Consider the following 21848-nt stretch of genomic DNA (forward strand, 5'->3'; position numbering starts at 1 on the left):
TAACACAATTCTTATAGGGCCATACCATAAGCTCACCTGGCCAAAGAGTAACTAATTTCTGTTACAACTTACACTATATATAAATAACACTTGTTGAAACTGTTTTGCTATGAAATTTTCTGTATTGTTGAACAAAGCTGACTCTCATGTCTGTATTACTCACTGTTCCTTTATCATGATTACACTACATGTACAATGTATTAGACAAAAAGCAATTCTTGGTGAAAATGGTCCAAAAAGAGTTAACAGCCCTACACAATCTTCTCAAACAATGGCCATTTAAAAAAGGAAAAAGTAAAAATCAAAATTTTTAAAAGACAGAAAGTAACTATTTCACTGGACCAGTTTATTTATTATTATTGTACTAGTTCATTAAGTACAGGAATACAAAAACTGAAAATCGCATAAAATGGACAATTTATTCAATAAATTCAACTGGGGTACATTTTACTGCCAAGCAAGTAAAAAAATTATAACATTTTAAAGCTAAATAATGATATTTTATGTATAATAAAACTACTGTATATACCACCATACATCTATTTAACAAAGTGTTTAGTGCAGTAATGCAAAGGACTCTTATAGCCTTAGAGCTAAGGGAAGTAAGTAATACAATACCACTGACTGTAACATGCATCACTATTTTGCCAATAAAATACTCAAAACATTTTCTTTACCCACATATATTAAAATAAAAATATCAGAGAGAAAAGTTCATCTTTAGACAAAAATGTATATAATGTCATATAATACCTACACTAACAGTCGCAACAAAAGAAAAGTTACTTTTGTTATAGGGTTTGACGTCATTTTCCACCATAGGAAAGGCTATACATGGCGGCCAGTATAAATGGTGGAAGAGGAACCCAGGAAAACCCCGGAAAGAACCACCATCCCACGAGAAGCTACTGGCAAGCTTTCTCACATACCCACACTGGCCCAGCCTGAAACTTGAACCAACACAGACAGAGGTGAGATGGCAGTGATCTGTAACAGTGAGCACTTTAGACAACTTGACCACTCGAGGACTCACAAAAGGAAAGAAAAATAATTTCAAGAGATGGAAGGTTGGGTAGTGAGCACACCTCAACTCATGCAATTCAATTGCATGAAAACTGCTTATTTGTCCATTCATTTTGAATACTACTCGTCGCTCATTCATCATGTAACCCCATGATGATCCACAATTCCATGCCAAAGAAGAAGGAGGTATAGAGACAAGTATGCCAGTTCTCATCTATAGCAGGACTGCAAAATGGTGGAAGAAGGTATTTTATCTATGCCAAGAGAGGATCCCCAATTTTCCCAAATGGAAAACATTTTGAAATAAGGGGAAAAAAATAGCAGCAAACATAGCCTCCCCCCCCCCGCCTCCCATAAAGATCTGTCGAAAGCAAACTGGTAGATGTACACTTGTCTGGTCTACTACTAGAGACAGCTAATGATGAGTTAAAATTCAAACTGGGAAGAAAAACTGAGGTAACAGTGGTCCAGAAGAAGCATGCTACTTTCTGCAGCTTCCCAACCATAACTGGGGTTAGAACCATGTCAAATGAACAAGTCCAAAAAACACTTCAGGTCTGAAAGTGTGCCATTACAAAACAGACTGTACTAATCGGAAATTGGAATCACCCGAGATTACCATAACAAAACAGACTGTACTGATCAGAAATTGGAATCACCCGGGATTACCATCAAACCTAATAAAAAGACAAGTTGCAACATTAGGGATAATTTACAGAAAAGAATCAATGAAAAAGCAACTACTGCATAAATCTGACATCACAAGAGACAGGGTCACTACAAATAATTAACAACTAACACAAAAGTATTCTGGCAGAAGTTGACATAATTTAACAATATTTTAGGGCATGGACAAAATAAACATGAGGAAACAGAGGTTGTGAGCCTCAAAGGAAGGAACAAGGACAGCATGACACAAATGCTATCAAGCTCATGTGAAGTAGTATGGGTCACATCAGAGTTTCTGAAAATGAAGGCACAACATAAACAACAAATACACAAGGGATACCAGAACATGATATTAACTATGGCAAGTACACCTAGACAAACATGCATAGCACAGGCTCACAACACAACCAACATTCACGGTTTTTATCTTCCATTTCTTTTGTTTTTTGTTCTTTATCTTTCACAATCTAATACCTACCTTTCTAGAAACACATGGCATAAGAACCATGAAAACAGAGATGGAGGAAGCAAAGGGAGGCCTTTGGAATGGAGAGGGGTGGGAAAATCGTCCTCACTAGGTGGACAGTAGCCAGGTTGGCAGCCCCCATCCAGATCAAAAGCCACCAGGAGTAACCAAAAACTCATTCTTTATTTTATTTTACAGGCAAGTTTTTCAATAAATACATCCAACTCAAAATGACTTTCTCCATTATAGCCAGTCCAAACAAATACATGGGATATAGCATTAACACAACAATATAGAAAATACACATATAGCATACACCAGACAAAAATAGATCCATCTATGGCAAGAAACCCAGCTGCAAGGCGAAATACCTTAATACAAGCTATTACACTTCGGCCAGGAGGCAGAACAAATTGGGACCTAACAAAGGAACTTTATCAAGTATGCCTCCATCAAATATAAAATAAATGAACTAATAAAAAATAAATAAAATTTTAACAAATTCTTTCTTGTTTCTAAATACACACAGAAACAGACTATGGGGGATAACAAACACATAAAAAAGCACTTCAAACTTTTCCAAATAAATGGTCATCAGCTTAATCAGTTTAATAGTGCTGGAGAGTGGAAAGGGGTACACAAAAAAAAATACACTATATTCCACTTACTTGAAGACACTATACACTCAAACAAGCTTAACATTACACTGTCTTAAGATACTCTGCACTGCCTTATAGGCAAAATACACACAGACAGTCCTATACTTTCATATAATACACATTGATTTTCTTTAAACACTTTACACTGTCTTATTGACAAAATAAACAGACATGTATACACTGCCTTGCAGACAAAATACACTAAACAGACTAACAAATATGACCTTCAGCTTTACTGAGTACAAAATTAAGAACTTGAGTATTTTAAATATTATGCAATGTCATAAAAATATGTACTTACCTTGTCTTACTGACAAATAAATATGGAATCATAATAGTGCTTCATACTGACTTAACAATACAGAACAAAATAAATAAACTGAACCTTGTCTTTGAGAAAAATATGACACACAGATGACATCAACAACTAATAATGATCTGGTAAAATAATGTCACTAAAAAGAGATTTGTACACACAACTTATATGCACTGGTACTAGGTGGATGGATGATGGTACATACCCCCCTCCTTTCTAATCAAGTATGATTTGAAAGAAAATTATTTCAAGGCCAAGACCTACATGTTTGACACACAATCAAAGCATTGCTGTTCATGTGACCTTCTTTCACAAAGTGAGGAGATGCTATTATTAAATTATCACAATTTTTCATCCCATGTATGAAGAAAATCTGTCAGGATTTAGGAAACATTTTTAAAAACAGACTAAAAACTTTAACCAAAACCTGAATGCAAATTTTGTTATGACTATTATCTTGACCTCAGGGTAAAAGGAGCAAGCAGGCAGGTCAAAGAATGAATTGCTTCATAATGATTTACGCCAAGTATGATGAGAATCAATCAAAGTACTTTGAAAATATTTGTAAATGTAACACTTGAACTAAATCCTTAACTGTTTACACTGTCATTGCTGACACTGTTGTCACCATTAATCATCAGAAAATGACTAATATGTCTTATTCCAACAAATATGGATGCGACAATAAAAGATCAAGATTTAAAGTTGCCTTTATCACAAGTTTTATATGCAAACAACTCCAATTATGCCAATATTTCCATTCCAAAGTCTCCATGTAAGGTTAATATGTGTCTATGGCACTCTGAGAAAGACTATTATAGTGTGTACTCTGTCTATGGCACTCTGAGAAAGACTATTATAGTGTGTACTCTGTCTATGGCACTCTGAGAAAGACTATTATACTGTATGCCACTTTTACAGAGGTTATGGCAGGAAAATAATGGTATGATTAGCACTGTTAGCAAGCAAAGTTTATTCATAAGGCAACTTTAAGTCTCATTTACTTTTCAATCATCCTTCTTGCAATGTGAAGGGCATATACCAACCAGCCATTAAGTGCCTGTGATTCTACCAAGGATCAAAAGATGATCATCTCACATGTATTAAAGGCATCTTTTCATACCGATAGGATAATAATTTAAAATAAGACACATTGCAACTTAATACTATGGAACGTAAAAAGTATGACACTTGCATTAAACATTTAATTAGATAGCCTTGCAACTGGAAATATATACCGTAAATTTAATCTACAAAGGCACATATTATAATTTAAGGCAAGAACATTTATCACGACTTGCTGAGAAAATATTCCTCTCATAATACTTACTGAGAGCATGGGACATATCAAAAGTCTGAATGTATTTTACTGATTCTGAGGAAACTGATATGGCCTTAAAAGCCATATGCAACTTGCATATTAGCAGTTTCTGCATACAACTTTGTTATAGTTGGCAACATTTTATATTCAGAATACATTCAAGGTCTAGTGTCAACAGGTACTAACTGAAAACTCCTGCTTTTTTGGCAACAATCATTTTTCCATAGCTTTTGCTTTTACTCCGTAAGTCCATATTTTAAGGGTAATTTTTGTAAGACTTATGGCAAAATTGTAAGGGTTGGCAGGTCTGAATTTTCACAACAGGGAAAATTAAAACTCCAGTGTATTTAGTCTCTGCTGGACATTCTCATTATCTCTTTTGAGCATTGGATTCAAAATCAAATGGCTGCAGGTTCAATATCTGCCCCATTTTGAAGAGGCGCGAGTTTGTCACAATTAATTGTACTCGCTTGATAATGATTCATCTGAAACATGAAGAAAATCCATCCAAATAAAAAATATTTATGAGAAACTTGATGTGGAAAACTTCAACCAAAGTTCTCAATGACTGGGAACTTGTGCCCAAAATAAAAAGGTAAAAAAGCATGTCCTGAAATGAATTACCTTAGCAGAATTACAAATCATTCCAAGTATGACAATAATTTATACATAAGTTTAGGAGACACAGGCCAATGACAAACTTCAGTCAAGCCTATAACAAATTCTTCATGCCATCTACATTGCATTAATGCTGCCACTGCCTGAAATGTGACTCCTATGTCTCACTTCCTACTAACATGAGCTTGACAAAAATGTTCTAGTTCGAATTAAAAAGCTTCTTCAATTTTTAAAGTTAAAGTGATGGTAATCTCAAAATAAATAAATACTCAAGCTAGCACTAAGCTAAGCACTGTAGCATTTGACAGTTCCACATATGTATAACACAATGACTATGAATATTCATAAACTGTAAACTTTGTACTTAAAATTTTACTTGGCTTTTAAATCAATGCAAATCAATGCAATCATAGTTACTAATCATCCTCTTGTCTCAACCAAAGGCACTAACATTGTCACCTCTTTCTCTGGTGGTATGCTAGTATTGGACTTTTTGTCCTGAAAGCAACATTTACAACTGGCACAAAGTTGTGCATGTCTGTTTTTACAATAAGGACAAAAGCAGAAAGTAAGTGCAGATATTGCAATTGTGCATACCGTTACACAGCTAACAATAATTGCAATTTGCATAGTGTCAATATATGGTTCTTCTGGTGTTGTGAAATGTGTGACATTACAGGATGGCACAGGTTTAAGTGTTCCATTATCACATTTTGTTTTGAACTGTCTTCCATTCAGACATAGCCAATCTATCTCAGTGTTATGTGTCACATTTATGGGACCAGAGTAGATGGAATCATTATAGTCAACTTTGCAGCCACATAAACAATGATATTCATGGTTCCATGTACCACTACCACTGCAAATCAAAAATGGACTTGCACCATCTGGAACTGCATTCTCAAGACAAATTACCTCAACCTGGGAACCAACGTTTATATTGCCGTCAGTATAAACCACTTCTGTGCAGGGTTCATACGAAGCTGGGGGATTTCCACAATTAGGTATTGTACACCTTGGAGACCCTGACCAAGTCTTGTTGGCAAGACAGGTAATGTACTGTGGACCTTGAAGAAAAGTACCAGCTTTACAGGTAATCTTGTTCTTACTTCCAAATTCATTTCGAAAACCACTGGAATCTTGGAATATATCTGCATCTGATGTGATGAATTCTGGACACCTCACCTTGACACAAGTTGGAGGTTCTGGAGACCAGGACCTATCTGCCATGCACTTAATTAAACCATCCCCATTCATCTCATACCCTTCATGACAGCTGAATGTGGTTGTCTCCCCTACATAGTATCCAGCCTGACCAACAATGTAACTGTTGGATGGGGGGTCAATAGCTATACAGCTTCCCAGTTTACAGCTCATAGTTCCACCTGTCCAAACTCCATTAGAACACTGGTAATAATTGCTTCCTCCAACTCGATCAAAGGCTTGAGTACACAAGTATCGAAGGACCACTCCCTCAGAATAAGGCCCTATGGATGAACCATTGTGAAAAGCTTCCTGAACAGTTGGTGCTGTATCACAATCACCAGCTGTCATGTCAACTGTTAAATAAAGAAAAGTAGAATAAATGTTATAGTTTTTAAAAAGAATTCTAGTTGAAATTCTTTGCAGATTACTACTTTTCAAACCGCTCCGGTGGCCTAGTGGTCAAAGCATCCGCCTCGGATGTGGGAGGTCATGGGTTCGATCCCCCGTCGAGTCATATCAAAGACTTACAAAAATGGTACTAACAGCTGCCTCACTTGGCGCTCAGCATGAAGAGATTAGTGTTAGGACTGGTCGGCCTGGTGTCAGGATAATGTGACTGGGTGGGACATCATGCCACATGTCTGTGACATGATGCCCCAGTGACTGACATCACTATAAACTGTCACACTGCCGACATTGAAGCGATATGACTGAAATTTTTTAAAATCTATGTTAAAAATCCAAATCACACACACACACACACACTACTTTTCAAAAATATATTTGAAATGGCCACATGACCATACATATATGCATGCACATGTTGGTGTAAATGTGTTTACATGTCTATGAACAAAACAAGGATATATATATATATATATATATATATATATATATATATATATATATATATATATATATATATATATGGCACAAATACAAAAGAATTTCCTAATGTATTGAGCTAAATAAGCTCACTCTCAGAGGAAGAAACAATTTACATCCACAAAACAAACACTAAACACATAAGTCAACAGAAATTCTCAACTCCTGTACATGTGAATGACAGAAATAAACGAAGGATTAAAAACAAAGAAATAAAGAAGACAAAATTTATAAATGCTCTTAAAACTGGTAAATTACATCTTTATGTTATGCTGTCATCAACCAACAAAGTTGTTTAACAAAACTGAAAGAAGGGATTAATGCACCTTTCATGCAGAGAACTAAAGTGTCTCCACCTAATTCCTAGCTGGAAACAAAAGACAGACACCATGCATGGCAAAGATTCAAAGCCATCTACCAAATGTACAACAGAAATTATATCCCGGTAGAGTTATGCATGGACGTACTATGTAAGTTTCAAGAACATGGTGTAGTGGCATAATGTACAAGAGTTCAAATAATAATAATAATAATAATAATAATAATATTTTATGTAAAGAGTTACTTAATATTTATATAAGCGAGTATTTTATACAAACAGTGTGTGTCGGATAAACTGATGCCATATGGCTGTAGTTGTGACAAAATTACATTACGGTTATACTTTTTCATTTAGGCCGAACTCCCCATGTCACTCGTTTTCAATTGTAGTATCACGTATTGTTCTTTACATGTGTGTTCTATATCAGCCAACCACAGATCGGTTTCAATAAGTAGTGTGGGTGAAATGATTCATTAATATTTCAGAGCATCGATACTTTCGCTGTTAATGATACACATATTGATACAAGAGATGGAGAATCGATACAAAACAATACTTACCACATACAAATTATTTTAGTCTTCAGCAGTCATGACTAATTATTAGTCATCCTTATTATTCTTTAAAATTAGAATTCAACTGAAACACGATCTGCAGTCACAGGCACTAATTTTTATTAGTAAAAATGAAAGACTATTACCATATTTACCGCATATGTTGGGACACGATAAAATAATTATTTTTTTTCCTGTCCCAGAACTTATGGTGAAACATTTTTTCACTTTGGTCATATGTCCCAAGATTTAAGAAACGAAATAAAATTGTATTGCATTTGTGCTTGCCCCCCCCCCAAGCATGTTGCAGTAAAATAGATAAATAAAATGCTGAATTGATAATAAAAAGAAAGAAACTAACCTTGTGTTGTTATCATTTATTCCTTTTTTCAATATGAGCATTAAAGAATAAAATATTTCCATGAAATCCGTAAGCGTAGGATTCCATACTGTAGCGTGTATCAATTATGTCTAATACCACACACCACGTTGTTCATGTTAAAAACTGGAGCCAACAAAATCGCAAACAAGAGGGAAATAGTCAACTGATATCTTGAAGACGCTATTCACGCATGATATGGTGTTGGGTGCAACATAATCAAGACTGAATTATATCCAGGTCTACTGTATGACAGTATATCGCAAATAAAAATAATCATCTAAAAACACATTCACTTAAGTGTAATTGACAATCTTTTCACCAGCTCGGGTTACAAAATTATCCTTGCTATTTACCCGCAGACGTCAAAGATCCTTTGTATTAATTGTAACCACAGGTGCCAAACACACAGAAGCCATGGTGGTGAATAAACACGACTGGCAGCAAGCTGTTAACTCCTTCTTTGAACCTACTGACAGGACATCAAAGACAAAAGGTGATTTTTATTACAAAGCAAGCCGATCTCAGAAGCCGACTTTGGTTACTTTGTTTTGGTAAAGGATATCAAATACAAAGGTTATTTTATTGAAAAGCAAGCCGACGTCGGAGCTGACTGGATTCTGTGAAGAGAGCCGATTTTTTTTTGAATATACAAAGACAGCCAAGATATGGAGGCAAACTTGGGTTCCTTTTCAACTGTATTCACGGGAATTTTGAAAATAAATTGAAACAATGGAACAAATTTTGAAGTGACACAATATAGTGCTTTGTGCACAGATGTTGATGACCCAGCGTCACCCAGAATATTTGGAGAAAATAAAATCATGTGATGAATTCGTGAAGGCCAGAAGAGAAGCAAACAATTTCGCAAACGAGCGGGAAATAATCAACAGATATATTGAAGACAACTGCCATTCACGCATGGCACGGTGTTAGGTTCAAAATAGCCAAGAATAAGTTATATCCAGGTCTACTGTATGACAGTATCTCACAAATAAAAATCATTATCTGAAAACACATTTACTTGACTGCAAGTGACAATCTTTTCGCTGGCGCGGGTTACAATAGTATCATTACTATTTATCCGCAGACATCAGTGCACCTTTGCAATAATTATTACTACAAATGCCAAGCACACAGAAGCCCTGGCGGTAAATAAACACAACTGGCAGCCAACAGTAAACTTCTTCTTTGAACTTACCGACAGGACATCAAAGACAAAGGTTATTTTTATTACAAAGCAAGCCAATGTCAGAGGCCAACTTTGGACTCGGAAGCCGATTTTGTTTAAAGGATATCAATACAAAGGTTATTTTATTGCAAAGCAAGCTGACCTCAGAAGCCGACTTGGATTCTTTTAAGTGTGCCGATTTTTTATATTTTAGCTTCGAATATACAAAGACGGCCGAGATATGTAAGCTAACTTTGGTTTCTTTTCACCAATATTTACGAAATTTTTTAAAATAAAGTGAAACAATGGAACAGTTTTTAAAGTTTACAATATAGTGCTTCGTGCACGAACATCGATGACCCAGCATCATTCATTAGATTTGGAGAAAATAAAAACATGTGATGAATTCGTAAAGGCCAGAAGAGAAACAGATCATTTCGCCGACAATATGATCATTAACATGGATGAAACTCTAGTGTACTTTGATCGCATTCCTGGATGGACTGACGATAAGATTGGCGTCAAAAGTGTGAGAATTAGCAAGACTAGTGCAGATTTGAAAAAAAACTTTTGTACTTGCAGTTTCCGCTTCAGGTGGTGTGTTGCCTCTAACAATTTTTCCTGGTATGAGAAAGCTAAAAATATATTCATGTACCAAAAGAATAGATTGTACGTGAGCAGAAGAAGGGTTGTGTTGATGATATGCTGCTGTGGATTAAAGAGTTTTATCTCAAGTACAGTTTTATAGTTTTTAAAATAAAATTTCAATTGGAGTGCAATTTCCTACATGTAATTTTCGAATGATTTAAAAGGTGTCCCACAACTTACCACTCGAAAAAAATGATGTGTCCCAGAACATACAGTGCACAAAAAAATTACTTTTAAAATTAATTTTTGATGTCCCAACAAATATGGTGTCCCAACATATACGGTAAATACGGTAAGAATTCTCACTCAACATCTATAAATTAACACAAAGTGACATGGTTCATCATCTGCCCGCACATTCCATGCTAATTACCTTAACCCAGCAGCAATGTTTAACATACACTATACATTTCAAAACATGTTCCACATGTATACTGAAGTATATAAAGTATTGTACTCATCATTTAATAGCCAATTTTATGCAAAATTTCTATGTTGAATTGTATCTTGTCTACTTTAGTCAATTTGAATCTACACTACCAGTGTACTGCACAGTGAAATATATTACACTGAATTCTCATTGGTGGTTAATTATTGCTTGTTCCAGTCCAGGTTAAATAATAACCACCAATAAGAAATTAACGTAGCTTATTCTCCGTGTGACAAACAGTAGGTATTGCCATGCAACAGAGAAACGTCACACAGAAGTCATTAATTGATATGTAAAATATTTAGAGATGCAGTCTGGGTGTGCGATTGCATGAATCATGCACCACAATTTGTACAAATTCACAAACTTCGAGAACACTGATGCACGAGAACTCCTGCAAATTAACTGAAAGTCCCTGGTACAAAAATGTTCTCGGCAAAGTACACAATTTTTATTTAACCATTCTCCTCACTACGTCTGTTTTTTGGATAGGCAACTATTTACACATCTGGGTTCTTCAAGCATGACATGAATGATTGTTAAACTAAATTTGATTGGCAAATGGGGCCCTGGAATAAGCATTATTATGGTGTAGTTTGAACCTTCCATGAAGGAAGTTTTACAAAATTATGCATGTTTAAAATATGGGCAACCTAGAAAACACAAAATGTCTGATTCCAGCACGGTTCATTATGATTTAATTTGGCAAATACTGGCTTATGGTAGTGATAACAAAACTTTTTAAGTCCATGATTCTGTCAAACAGCAGCTCCAACAGCGTTAGGAAGCTCATGTGGAATTTACAGAAGTTACATTGCAGTTATTTAAATCAATTGTCAAACCAACCAAAAAAATTGTTACAGCAAAAAACTCTTGAGACATTACTTGCTGATATTGCTGGCCATCTTCAACCCCCTCCACCACTAGTTCAACCACCACCAGAGGTTCAACTACCACCACCACCATCACCAAAAGTTAGAACTGATATTATGGATAAATTTACCAAGAAAGGTATAGCAGCTTTCAGGGATCCAAAAATAAATAGTTGAAATTGCTGCATTTGTGTGGGATGAATAGAAAAATATGTGAAACCTGAATATGTTGAAAGTTTTAAAAGTCCTGCATAAATATGTGTATTGCATTGTCTCTGGTGATAAGCAAGTCAGACATAACAATGATTTTAAAAATTTTGAACAGATAGTAGATGAATATACTGAGCAAGAAAATCAAGAATGGACACAAAGACAAGAAGAAATGAATCATCAACTTGAAAAGAAATAAGAGAAGAAAGAAGAAAATCAACTCTAAAAACTAGGTCTAAAACAACGAAGGAAAAGAGAAAGCTGAGTCAGAAGCACTCCTGCAGCGCTTTCCTGATCTATAACCAGATCCGAAGGACAAATCACCTGAAGAAGCAACTGGAAGTTGCCTTGCCACTCACGATGTTCAAACACATTGACGTCGTAAAAAAACAAACCTCTCCAGCGATTCAAGATAAACTTTGCCCCAATAACATCCCAGTTGATGTTGATCGACTAGACATTTCTGATTGGTGGAAGACGAGCTGGCAATAATTCCCATGAAATCATCTCCCATAAAATCATCAATGAAGCAGCTGCTATATGTCAGTGTTAATTTACCGGTGGTATCATGGACAGCAGCGTTTATCAAGCACTAATCGGTGAAATTACCAACGATCACTACAGTGATTGATCAATTAGATTGGCGATAACAAAATAACATGATTATACTCAATGCCCATCATGGACCTGAAAGCGTCAGGATGATAAATTCATGACTGCAGGTTTATAAAGCTATCTTTGGAGATGGATTCGGCAATGTTATTCAAGGTTGTTTCAGATGGATAGCCCCAAAAGCTAATCCAATTGCAAAACAATTTGGCATGAAAGCCATCAAAGTTGTTTGTGATAAGGGTATCTGCACTGTTGGTGATGCCACTGGTAAAGCATTTTCAGTGATCAAAGACAGATTTGCATGATTAATATGACAAAAACTACAGCTGGTGAAACTAACCAACACTGAAGTGATGCCAGCAAGTGTGCAAGTGTCAATAAAATAAATCAAGTTGCAAATGAGTAGTCGAAACAATTAGTTGGCAGACCATCTCTGACAAAACAAGCTGCAACCGAGATGGAAAACAATATAACAGCAAATCTAATAGCAGGAGGTGGTCTGGCCAATTGTTGCTGCTGATACGCTGATTTTTTTATCAATGTTGGAACATCATTTTAGACAACAACAAATATAATAAAATGTCCAAGCATGTACCAGATCCTGCATTTGACATGGACACATCAGTACTCTGGGATGAGTCAGTGCGTGATTATCAATATTATTCCTATGAAGCACGAGAACCAAACTAACGTGGATGAATCAAACTAAAAGTCCAAGATACATCAAGGTATTTCCTACCCGCTGAGGCATTCACTTAAGTCCTGGGAAAACTTATGAAAATTGATACTGTATATCTTGTAAATGAATGATATGGATTCATTAGCAATGTTATTATGGCGTTTCTTAACAGTGCCAGCTATATTATTGATGATAGAGAAATCGAAGCATGCCTTGATAACGTTGATGTTGCTATGACAATTATCAGACTGGCCCCATACAGCGATGACTATTCATGGTCCACCGGTCCATCGATGATGTTCGCGAAGGCCATTACTGACCACCCCAATGATAGGCAGCATCTCAAAGCACAATAAACACAGTCTAGCACTGTTGATCCACAACCAGCTGGAATGATACCCCGAACAGGGGTGCATCGTACTGCAACACCGCAGAGTACTAATCAGAATTCAACCTGGGATTTGTAGTACAACAATCTCAGGTTAACACAGACACCAGTGTCACAAATTTTCAGATTCTGCAGACATGTTAGAATAGTTATCTTTGGAGCCAAACATAGAGTGACAACGATGCAATCTGGCATGCTGGAAATTGGTGGGGGTGGGGGTGCTGGTAAAGTAAGACTATCAAAACTAGCATTATGGATGCCAATGATGACTCTGTCAGTGATAGAAATAGTGCAATTGTTATCGTTCATGGAAGGTGTTGGTAAACCAATGCTGTTGTGGCTGACAATGACCACAGACACAGCTCTGGGCACATCATTTTCATGATAGATAGCATCACAGCAAGGAATTTCAGCACCACAATATACGTTCATGGCATTTCAGCATGCCATCAGGCATAACAATCAGACAGCGAACCCAATGGTGTTTGATAAATTAGCAGAGTCTACAATTTCACTGAGGATAAACAGACATCAAGAACCATCTGATGACATAATACTCAATTTTGACCAAAATAACATTGCACAGGCATTTGACAGTTTGACGAGATTTATGGGGCATAATCAGAATGCTGACTCCGGCCTGCAGATATCTCAGTGGGATCTCTCGACGTTGTATCAGATCTATTATTTCTCACTGGACAACTTGATTTATTCAGACATTTAGTCACTGATGTGCAAGTGAGAGCTACTGTTGGTCCTGCACCAGCTGGTGGTTGCAGAGCAATCACTGTTATACTGTCAGAAAAAACAATACTGCTCGAAGGGGTTGGTGGACAAATAGTCATTGATTCACCAGTGGAAAACATGTAATTAGATCATTCATGATGTTATGTTATATCATCATGTCAACATTACAGTTACACCCGGTCAGATTGATATGCTGGAATCAGCATCAAAGAAGAATTATGGGGCAAAAATATCTCTGAAATCAACAGTTCAAATAAATTATTGCTGACAAAATGTCAGCTCAAGCACTACAATGATGCCAAGAAATAAATAACTGGCATGCAATTTCATCTTTCTGTGAATGTGTTCAGCAATACAACAAAGACCAGCAGAATATTTCCATTTCTAGCTGTGATAACAGCGCTGATTGCTGCTGCAGCACCGGCTGTTGGAAAACGAGGTGCACTCGGTGCCATTGGAATAGCTACCGGCATGGCACTAAACAAGGCAACAGGACAGGGTTTAAAAACATCAAAAGAAAGAGACAGGGTCTAAGATTACTGGAAACATGGTACGGTCAAGGTATGAGACTGCCATGGGCATTTCGCTAAAACTCCCCATGTCTAATTTTTATTTACTTGATGCTGCTCAGTGATTAAACAAAAAAAAACTTCAGAGGTGTTTTCATGCACAATCAGTTACTGGAAAACCCAACCAGCATTGAAACTCATATCAATTATCTTGATGGTCACTCTGGTCCAGGTTGAATATGTGGTTGATTAGTATGGTGTTATTAAGATATGTATGATTTGGCTCCACCGAGAGAATTTTTAAAATACAGTGGCTTAACTGGTGACATACCAATCTGGTATTCAACATTACCAACACAGACTTTAACGGATCCACGTATATGCAGTCTAGAAGTACTCACTGTACTTAATGCTGTGTCACTGTCATCATCGCTGCCTCATAGTCATGCATGAGTACACCAGCAGATGGCATATCCATCCAATGTCATTTTAAAGATGTTTATAATTTATATCTGTAGATATTTATGGAAGATCTGCTAGAAGCCAGGTCTCTAGTGACATTGATTTGTCAAAATCTGTCAGACAAGATGAGCTTGCCGAACTTATGAAACTCACCGGGGGTTGACTGCGATAAAGTTGTTGTTTTTCATGATCAACGTAAGCAGATAAAGACAAGGAATATTAAGTGGGTCAATACTATCCTTTGTGCCTCAGGTGCAACCAACGATAATATTGTGGTATTTACTGATAGAAATGTGATTTGAATTTTTATTGTAGCTTTAACAATTTTTCAGTCATATTGCTATGATGTCTGCAATGTGGCAGTTTATAGTGATGTCTAGCACTGAGGCATCATGCTGCAGACAAGCTGTTGTTGTGGAGTTTAACGCCATTTTTCAGCACACAATAGGCTATACATGGCGGCCAGTATTAATGGTGGAGGAAGAACCTGGGAAAACCCCGGAAAGAACCACCAACCCACGAGAAGCTACTGGCAAGCTTTCTCACATACCCACATTAGCAGAATCCGAGACGAGTCCACACAGACAGAGGTGAGATGGCAGTGATCCGTAATGGAGAGCACTTTAGACCACTCGGCCGCTTGGGGCCCCTCTGCAGACATGTGGCACGATGTCCCATCCAGTCACATTATCCTGACACCAGGCCAACCAGTCCTAACATTAACTTCTTAATGCTGAATGTCAAGCGAGGCAGCTGTTAGTACTATTTATATAAGTCTTTGGTATGACTTGGCCGGGGATTGAACCCAGAACCTCCTGCATCCGAGACAGATGCTGTAACCATCAGGCCACTGGTACGGTCCCTGCAGTAGAAAATCAAAAATTTTTCTTGCTCACCAATTTGTATATGTGTGCTTCAATAGTGTGATAGATGACGGTCTTGTTATTGGTCAAATTAATTCTGATATAACTGATTATCATCTAGAAAACCTGCAAGCGATAACACAGCATGGAAACATCAAACAAGGAAAAGCTTGAAAACACAGAAAACATCATGACCAGTTAAATCAATTAATTTTGATACCAGAGAAACAAAAGAATTTAAATCGATGACAGCTGCTGAAAATATATATTTTGACAATAATAAAAGTTTAGCATATAATGCAGCAGATTGTGTGTGTGTATATATATATATATGTATATATATATATATATATATATATATATATATATATATATATATATATATATATACACACAATTCAGCTAGATCAAAGCTGTTTAATCAGAAAAAAAAATTTAACTACGTTGATCAGTAACATCCTTGCCACATTTTTTATAACAGACTTGGATGGGCATTCTGTATTTTCAAAAAATCAACATATTTTTCAGGCCCCAATTGAAGAATGGAGCCCTTGTTGGCTGGTGGTAATTTGTATTAATTTTATCGTGGCCTTAATTGGGGGGGGGGCCTTCAAGGTTGACGCGACTTTTTGGGGTTGGTGCCCCCCCCCCCCGTGCTGCTCATGTGTATCGATATGTATCGCATCGCAGGCTGTGTATTGTGAATCATATCGATATGCAGCACAGGTGTATCATTTCACCCCCTAATCGGTAGCATCTTGAGAGACTCGTATGAATGCCCAGTCAAGTTGTAATATAACAAGTTTCAATTTGTTTTGAATGTGGCTCTTCCTTCAATTTCTGAAATCAACTTTGTTTTGTTAAATTGCTATTCATCTTTACTCAATGTGCTTGTCATTATTTCCCTTTATTTTCAGGAAGATAAAAGTACCTGAGTTTCACCGCTGTAACATAATGAGTTTATTACAAATTGATTTGTTTTCCATTAAAGGTAACCTAACGGTCTAGCCAATTATGTCAACATCCATGTATTTAAGTTTGAACCTGCCTGTATTCCACTGGAGTATAGACTGTGATATTGCAATCTGAATTAATTTGCAATTACTGTGAAAAACATTATATCATTCATGCCTCATTTACATACATACAAAGTGAGACATTAATATTTTACCGCGTATGTCGCATACTGCAACCCGAGTGTAATAAAGAATTTGTCATTGTCATTGGTGTTGTCTTTTGATGCATCAACTGTTACACAATTTTGTGTATTTGTTAATTATTGTTACAGAATATGAATACAAAATCCTTGATTTAAAAAGTAATATGTTCCTTCCAAAAAAATGAAAATTTAACAAAAAATTAAAGGATTGTTTTCAGCAAATCTGAAGACTTTTCAAGTTCGAAACCAACTTTTTTTCCCTAAAGAACTGCAACTTGATATTACAATGATCTAATTTTAGCTAAATCCTTCTTGTTAAATATAAATTGATTATAATTATGATTACAGATGGTATAAGACAAATAAAAAAAACTTAGCTCAAATGGCACCTGTATCAAAAGCTTACTGTTAATCAACTAAGTTTTCATTCAAAATATTAAAAAAAATTAAACACATTTGTTAAAATAGTATGAACAAATTCAAAACCATTCTTCTCTCTATATATGTTGTTTTTGTTGTTTTAGGGTTTAACGCCATTTTTCAGCACAAGATAGGCTATACATGGCGGCCAGTATAACTGGTGGAGGAAGAACCCTAGAAAACCCAGGGAAGAACCACCGACCCACGAGAAGCTACTGGCAGGTTCCCACGTACCCAAGCTAGCCGAGCCTTGGACTCAAACCCACGCAGACAGAGGTGAGATGGTAGTGATCCGTAACGGTGAGCGCTTTAGACCACTCGGTCACTTGGGGCCCCCTCTATATATGAAAATACTTCCTTATCAAGAGAGTACTTAAAGAAGTGTGTGGGTGTAATGTTGAGTGTAAAACTGTTGACTTGCAGACCATATGATGGAAGAGCCCCATTTTTTTTAATATAAAATAGGTGATGCCAAAGAGAAACCACTCATTAAGTCTTGCTTTTGAATGCATCTTGTAACAGAAACAATGAAACGGCAGTTGGCCAAATAACCTGGAACTGATCTTTTGAAGTGGTCTTCTGGTTTAAACATTTCCAAAATATCTATCACTTCAGGCAGCTCTCAAAACATGCCAGCACTTGCTATGACAAACAGAACTATGAATGAAATTTACTATTTGGAACTTATAAAAAGAACATTGTTTGATTACCGTTATCTAATTTTTCATTTCATGGCTTCCTATCTCTGCATTATGTTACTGACTTTACAAATAAAGAGCATGTATTTACTAACAAATAGTATTAAGAACTACTTTAGAAATACTAAGACCACCAGTAAGTTTTAAAAAATTAACACAAAGTGGTGCAGGGGTCAACAATTTTTCTTTCTGTGTATTTCTCACAGTACTGAAGAATGTCTTCATGCCCATATTACAGCCTTTCTTTGAATTTCTTGTTTCTATCATCAAGGCTACTCCAGTAAGGCCAATATCTCATCGATAATTCTTTGTCTTTCATTTAATGTTTTTGTCAGTCATCTGTCACTTAAGACTGTCTCTGATATGCTTAGTACAGCGTTTGCATTTTGTGTCAACTGCATTTGTCAATAATTTCTCATCATCAGAGACTATCAACATTTGCAAGAAAGACGTTTCACCCGAATGACGTTTAATCTGTGGACATTAAGAAGGAATCAATTCTCAGCATAAAATTCACAAGTTTAAAAAGCAATATAGCAATATCATGAATATTTGCCTTCTTTTCAATTTGCTTTTGAAACTGAGTGTTTAGTCAAATATGTAAATTAACAAAAATATAAGGGACAAAATAATTATATCATACTTGCTTTACTTAATTATAGAAGACTGAAGATGGGGAAAATGAGAAAGGCAGTGGTTGGCAATTTCATTCTGAATATAAAATGAAGAGAAGATTTAAAAAAATGATTTAATACTATGTTAAGGTTAACTGTCCAAATTTTAAAGATATATTTCCACGAAAATATCTTACAAACAGTTACCTGGTACAATACCTTTATTTCTTGAAATTTACCATTCAGCAGGCTTTATAAAAACTTATTTACAGAACCATTGCTGTTGCTAATATTAAAAACAATTTGTAAAAAATTAAAAGAGATGGGAATGGAACTAAAACTTTTCTTTGCTAATTTCACCGCTGTAGGTTTTTTATTCTGGAAAAAGCAAGCCAGTATTCTTGTCATGGGCCAATGGTTTTTCCCATATTCTCCTCAGGCTTTCTCCATCAACAATGAACTGGATGAATATATAGCTGAAAAATTGCTTATAAATGGTATAAAATCCAACGTATACCTGTGTATTATTTAATTTTTAACATAGCTTTAATATTTTTTCAGTCATATCACTACATTACCTATAAGTGTGGAATGCTTAATGTGATGTTCTTTAGGAATTTGCAAGTCAATTTGTAAATAATTTGCGCATTTTAGGCCAGCGGAGTGAATCTTTAACCATTTGCATTGTTCTGTTTTTAAATTTTGTCAAATACTGATGATGATGATGATGATGATGATGCTGATTATATATTAATTATCAAGTTATGTTCACAGAACTAAAGGGGCTCGTATCGTTGCGTACAATTTACCTGTCATACATGTTCTATATAATAACTACAAGCCAACAAATACCGTTACTTCTTAAGTAATGCTGGCAGTGCGTATTCCGGTTTGGATTACATGTCTGTCCCACTCAATTCAAAACTGAATTTTACACAAAGCGCATCAGCTAACATTTTCAAAAAAAATCTTTAAAAATAGTAAAATCTTTGATCTCTCTACAACTGTGTGTGTAGAGAGCGTATTTGCCCGAATAAGATAACATGCAATCTAAATAATTCGTAGTGGCCTTGCTCGCCTTAAAACGTGCGCTATAATTAATATAATGCAAGATATGCAAGACTATGGTTTTTTATTTAACATAAAAACCAAAAATTCCATGCAAGACGTTATCACTTTAACACAGGGCATGGTGCAAAAAGAGACCTGTTCTGATCTCCGGGCCTAACGTTAATTTTCAAACGTACATTAGAGTTATCCCCTCCTAGTTTGCGCATAACTAGGACTCCTAGTTAGTCTGACTTATACATCCCGCCTGTTTTGTAACCACCACTCCCCCAACACACACATTTCAATAACGTAAACGTTTAATGTACTGAATCTTTGATTATAATTTCTAACCCGACTGTGACCAGAACGGCAATAATACTACCATCCGCTGCACTTTTCATGCTTAAAAGACTTTGCATACTAACACGGTGCCACAGTACGTACACTATGGACTAGTTTATTTCCATCACACAACATAATGACGTAGTTTATCCTATTCGGTAACTGCCGCATAATTCCACAAATTATGATAACGTTGAGAGTTTGGAATTGTATCCCTTCGCAGACATAAACATAGAAATTAAACCGCTTGTAAATCCACGGGAAAGGCAAATTTGCTGTTGTCATTCTTTTATTCTGCTTGATTCGACATTGTAAAAATCGGAACACGACGAAATATTTATGTAGTCGTGTACAAACCCCTTTGCTGAAAATAGACTTGTCCAGAAACTAGAAATGGATCTCGAGCATGTCCGTCGTTTATATTGAAAACTTCCGTTAAGCATGAAACGCACAGAAGATGACGAAGTTATAGCAACTCTACTCAAAGTGCTGTTAGAAATTATAAATGAATGAATGAATGGACTAAGTTCCTTGACTTTTTATCACACTAAAGTTTCCATTATTGAAATCAGTAGGGGGTACAAACAAACGGGTTGGTATAGTCAGACTATAGTGCATAGCCTTGACACAGTTCTTTCCAGATACTCAAAATAATTTTGTATCAATTACCATCCGAGTTAACAATATTTATCGGTTTATTTGAGTACCATTTATGTTCTTTGGGTTATTTACTCCTTTAAAATGTTCTTAGTGTCCACGTTTTAGTACTTAGAGCCTTCTATAGAGCCTAGTTATTCATCGATGTTTATCATGACCCTTTCCCAGATGAACATGACTCACCCCTCAACTGACTCGGACCAAATAAAGGTTTCTGTTAAAATCAATATTATTATAAATTTCATGAGATTCGAATCAGTTTACACTGAAATGATTCTACATACCAGAATACAGTAGCAACATCAGCAACATCTCTTTTAACATTTCCTAATGTAATTTTTTCATTAGTCTGGTACCCTGACCGTCTCCTCTGTCTGATCCATGGAAAGACCGGAAAACACCAAAACTCTCCCGAAAAATCGCCGGGAAACGCCCAAAAAATCGCCGGGATATGCCTAAAATTCGTCGGAAAATCGCCGAAAAACGATTCAGAAACACAAGAAACGACTCAAAAACGCAGGAAAACGCACCTAAAGCGCCTCAAAAATGCCCTGTAGAGAAATACAGCCGAAAAATGCTGCCGATTTAAAAATTGCATGAGTTTTTTAATTTCAGTTATTGTTTTAAAAATATAGAGCATATTTTACAAATGTACAGGAAAACAATAAACAAAACGCTTAGTTTAGCAACGAATAAACCACTTACTTTATTTGTTATATGTATTAGTTATCCAGAAACGTGTCACCTTACAATAGCAACTTTTATCTTCTTTACCCCTTTGAATTCAATCAATTGCGGTCATAATCAAAGAAATTTTACAGATTGAACATGTGGCCATCACTTTCACGTTAAACTGTTGTTACGAGTCTATGCTCTTAAAATAAGTAACAGAAAAGAGT

At 36.0% G+C, this 21848-nt stretch overlaps 1 protein-coding gene across 2 annotated transcripts; it reads right to left on the bottom strand.

Annotated features, from left to right (window-relative positions):
* Positions 1-405: 405 nt before the first annotated feature.
* On the bottom strand, positions 406-21368 carry LOC149804888 (beta-2-glycoprotein 1-like). 2 transcript variants are annotated; one of them, XM_089945563.1, is made up of 2 exons: positions 21234-21368; positions 406-6631 (listed from the first exon to the last, which is right to left on the bottom strand). In XM_089945563.1, exons 1-2 carry the CDS (start codon positions 21271-21273, stop codon positions 5493-5495), a joined length of 1179 nt encoding a protein of 392 aa, XP_089801689.1. In that variant the 5' UTR covers positions 21274-21368; the 3' UTR covers positions 406-5492. The 2 variants fall into 2 exon arrangements, with proteins under 2 accessions (XP_089801689.1, XP_089801691.1); XM_089945565.1 differs by lacking the exon at positions 21234-21368 and adding an exon at positions 21000-21121.
* Positions 21369-21848: the final 480 nt, after the last annotated feature.

The sequence above is a fragment of the Sinohyriopsis cumingii genome, chromosome 2, assembly GCF_028554795.1.
Source record: "Sinohyriopsis cumingii isolate HCF-2022 chromosome 2, ASM2855479v2, whole genome shotgun sequence".
NCBI lineage: Eukaryota > Metazoa > Mollusca > Bivalvia > Unionida > Unionidae > Sinohyriopsis > Sinohyriopsis cumingii.